General features: G+C 38.1%; 1 protein-coding gene across 1 annotated transcript in view; it reads right to left on the reverse strand.

The window, feature by feature from the left end:
* LOTGIDRAFT_139618 (hypothetical protein) overlaps positions 1–4,476 on the reverse strand; it is a gene marked incomplete at both ends in the record, with an annotated part of 46,240 nt that overhangs the window by 3,043 nt on the left and 38,721 nt on the right. The window contains 2 exons of the mRNA XM_009049517.1: positions 1,701–1,920; positions 4,281–4,390. Coding sequence (XP_009047765.1) covers positions 1,701–1,920; positions 4,281–4,390 — 330 coding nt within the window. The remainder of the gene's footprint in view (positions 1–1,700; positions 1,921–4,280; positions 4,391–4,476) is intronic.

The raw sequence follows: 4,476 nt of genomic DNA on the forward strand, positions 1-4,476 counted from the left end.
GGTTGATATTCCAATTCAAAAAAACTTTTTACTTTGCTCAGACAATAATAACTTGTTCTCTGAAAATGTTTAAAAAGTGTCACAAATTCAAGGTATACCAGAGTTTTTAAGTCCCCAAGGTGTCCTAGAAGTTTGAGAATGCTTTTGAGTTACTAGCCGAACTTCAAGTGACGTAAATTTGAGCTGGTAAAACTTTATCGGCGTATCCAATTTTCAATGCTTTTTAGGATAATCCTACATCTTTTTCCTATAGAAAAACTTCCAACTTTCAAGGCCGTGGTTAATTAGTGCTCAAAAGATCTTTTTTCCAATTGTGTTTTCAATATAGTGTGAAAATGGGGTAACAGAAAGGGACAAAACATCAAAGACAAACCAAACATTTTGGGACAAATGGTTTAGACATAAAACAACATTTTTTCAATGATCACGAATAACATATTTAAAGATATAGAAAAAAACAACATCGTGAAACGTAACATCTGTGATGGCTTAAGTTTACTTGTGAGAAGATATTGTGCAAAATTGTGCGACATTTACGTACATCAGTACAACATTTACATGTGCAATAGGCATTTGACAAATATTATATACAAAATGGCCTTGGGATACCTCAGTTGGTTTCCTTAGCGAGTTGGAGTCTGCTAGGACAGTGGAATAGCTCAGTCAGTAGTGAGTTGGATTGTCGTCTGCTAGGACAGTGGAATAGCTCAATCAGTAGTGAGTTTGATTGTCGTCTGCTAAGACAGTGGAATTGCTCAGTCAGTAATGAGTTAGATTGTCGTCTGCTAGGACAGTGGAATAGCTCAGTCAGTAGCGAGTTGGATTGTCGTCTGCTAGGACAGTGGAATTGCTCAGTCAGTAATGAGTTAGATTGTCGTCTGCTAGGACAGTGGAATAACTCAGTCAGTAGCGAGTTGGATTGTCGTCTGCTAGGACAGTGGAATTGCTCAGTCAGTAATGATTTAGATTGTCGTCTGCTAGGACAATGGAATAACTCAGTCAGTAGCGAGTTGGATTGTCGTCTGCTAGGACAGTGGAATTGCTCAGTCAGTAATGAGTTAGATTGTCGTCTGCTAGGACAGTGGAATAACTCAGTCAGTAGCGAGTTGGATTGTCGTCTGATAGGACAGTGGAATAGCTCAGTCGGTAGCGAGTTGGATTGTTGTCTGCTAGGACAGTGGAATAGCTCAGTCGTAGTGAGTTGGATTGTTGTCTCCTAGGACAGTGGAATAGCTCAGTCGTAGTGAGTTGGATTGTCGTCTGCTAGGACAGTGGAATAGCTCAGTCAATAGCGAGTTGGATTGTCGTCCACTAGGACAGTGGAATAGCTCAGTCAGTAGTGAGTTGGATTGTTGTCTGCTAGGACAGTGGAATAGCTCAGTCAGTAGTGAGTTGGATTGTCGTCTGATAGGAAAGTAGAATAGCTCAGTCAGTAGTGAGTTGGATTGTCGTCTGATAGGACAGTGGAATAGCTCAGTCAGTAGCGAGTTGGATTGTCGTCTGATAGGACAGTGGAATAGCTCAGTCAGTAGTGAGTTGGATTGTTGTCTGCTAGGACAGTGGAATAGCTCAGTCAGTAGTGAGTTGGATTGTCGTGGGTTCGAATCTCCAAACTGTCAGCTTTCAACTCTTATCCCCCTCGAGTTAACTGCCATAAGTAAGTAATAAAAATTCAAGGCCAGCGTTTTCGAAATTGTCACCAAATGAGTTTACTGAATCCAGAAAGAACGTTTGATGAGAGTTATCTACCTTTGCCTGTCCGTTATTATTATCAATACTGTCGTCTGAGTTGGGATGCGGTTGAAGATAGTCATCTGCCTCCACCACTTCCTCCGGTCCACCATCGTTAACGACACTCAAACTCCGCATCAAGTCATGTTTATCATACGACTCGCTTGGCAGACGCATTAACTTATCTCCCTTGAAAAATAAAATTTACATTAACATGCAGTACAGTGAAGGGTTTGAGAAAGTATCAAGAATTGTCAAGGTATTACGAACATCATTCTTTTGTAGTCTAATACCTTGACATTTTTAATCTTCACAATGTCAAGATACATCGTCTAATAGTAGTCTAATACCTTGACATTATAAGGAAAATATATCTTTAGAATGTCAAGGTATTTTTATAACGATTTTTCATCATCACAATGTCAAGATATAACAGACAACGTCTAATAGTAGTCTAATACCTTGACATTTTCATCTTCACAATGTCAAGATACATCGTCTAATAGTAGTCTAATACCTTGACATTTTCATCTTCACAATGTAAAGATACATCGTCTAATAAGTGAAAGGTGACTATTGTAATCAAGGTATTAGGAACATCGTCTTATACCTTGACTGCAGTAGTCACCTTTCTTGTAACACATCTTCACAATGTCAAACTATTACAAACTTCAGCTTATACCTTGACTGCAATAGTCACCTTGTATCACATTTTCACAATGTCAAAATATTACTAACATCTTCTAATAGTAATCCAATACCTTGACATTTTTCATCTTCACAATGTCAAGGTATTACGAACATCTTCTAATACCTTGACATTATAAAACACCATCTTAGAAAAATTGTCGTATTAATTGTAAGAGTTGACATTACAGAGACACGAAAAATCTTTTGTTCATTTCTTCCAAGATTAGGATTGGGCTAATTTGTTAAGATGTCTACAAATGTTAACTACACAAACAAAACAAATTTCAAAACAAAATCCAAAATAAAATAAAAACAATTACTGAAATTAAAAACAACTTTACTAAACTCAAGACAAACTAAAATAAAAACAAAACTAAGGTCTGGATAATGTAGTCTACTGGTTATCATGCCTTATTAGTGTGGTCTGGATAATATAGTCTACTGGATATTTGTATTATTAGTGTGGTGTTAATCAGGCTGGTCGATAAAAAATTTGAAATCATTCCGGAAAGAATTACTCTCGATGCGAAGAATTGATACCACCTGTCCTAGACTAGCACTGGCTTATTTAGGCGCTAATTTTTGGACCATGCCCCACCCCTCAGGCCATAAAAAATGGAAAATTTATTTTAAGGAGAACAGTCAGCATTTTTGGGGATTGATCTGGGTCTTGAATGTGCATTGATAGTCTTAAGAAGTACTAAAACGCACAGACATATTTCTGTTTTGATATTTTAATACAAGATGCAAATGAAATCAAATGAAATGAATGGAGTTTTACACCCTACTGTTCTGCACCATGTGGGCTAATGAAGACGGGCAACGCCATGCAGGGTGCAATAAGGGAAATTTTGCCAGGACAGCAGCATTAGCCTGCTCTTTGAGGGGTCTTTAACGTACACAGCCTGTAGCACACGGGGCCTCGGTTTATTGTCCCATCCGAAGGACTAGACACTTTTTCCATGTCAGCCCCTCTTACCTCCATCACTGACAGGGGGAAACCGGGTTGAAAAATCCGAAGGTATTATCTCGAACTATGCTAGGATTGAACCCTGGACCTTCAGATTAGCGAGCTTCTAACTTACTGACAGGGGGAAACTGGGTTGAAAAATCTGAAGGTATTATCTTGACCTATGCTAGGATTAAACCCTGGACCTTCAGATTAGCGAGCAAGCGTTTCACTGAGCCACCGCGGCTCCCATAACACGATGCAGTGCGGTCAAGATATCGGGTTTATTTAATCTACAGAGAGGAAGGTAACAAGCAAAAAGGGGGAGATCACTAAGACATTCACTGTACAACATGCTAAATGACCAGATGATCAAGTCTACCTGAGTGTTTATTTCGTTTGAATTGCGAGTGTTATCTTCGCTATCTGCCTCGTTGGAAACACCAGACAAGCGTTTTAAAACGTCTCCCTAAATTAGATTTTAAATCAAAAAAATCAGTCGTTCAGGCTGTCCAGATACACATTGACCAAAAATAAGAGTAATTTTAGGGCTTAATTAAATAGGGCTAAAATTAAAGGGACAGATGCATATAAATGTTGTACTAGAAATATATGAAAATCACATAATTCCTTCTAAAATACAACGATACACTATACATGGTCCTTGACTTGGTTGATTTGAGTCTTGAATATATGTAAATAGTCTTCAGAAATACTAGAAATGTACGAAAATCACATAATTCCTTTAAAAATATCTCAAACTAGAAATTTACTCACTATTTCTATAGATGTCTTTTCTATATATCACAGTGTCTCAAGAAAAGACGAGTCGTCATTTTAACTTTCAAACGTAGATAAATTTGGCCACACATGTATTTGAAAGCTCAAAATTTGATGGTGAGCTGTGAACACTATTACTGATTGGCTTAGCTGATGATTGGTCAAAAAAGAATGGCGCACCTGTCCCTTTAAGGAATTTTAAAACTAAATTTGGGTAGTTTTGGACATTTAAATGGATTACTTTCGCACATTTGACACTTAAGAATTTTACAAAAATACTTCAGCACCAGGATTGAGAGTGAAGGGGGGGGGGGGGGGGGGGGGAC

The sequence above is a fragment of the Lottia gigantea genome (assembly GCF_000327385.1).
Source record: "Lottia gigantea unplaced genomic scaffold LOTGIsca_138, whole genome shotgun sequence".
Lineage (NCBI taxonomy): Eukaryota > Metazoa > Mollusca > Gastropoda > Lottiidae > Lottia > Lottia gigantea.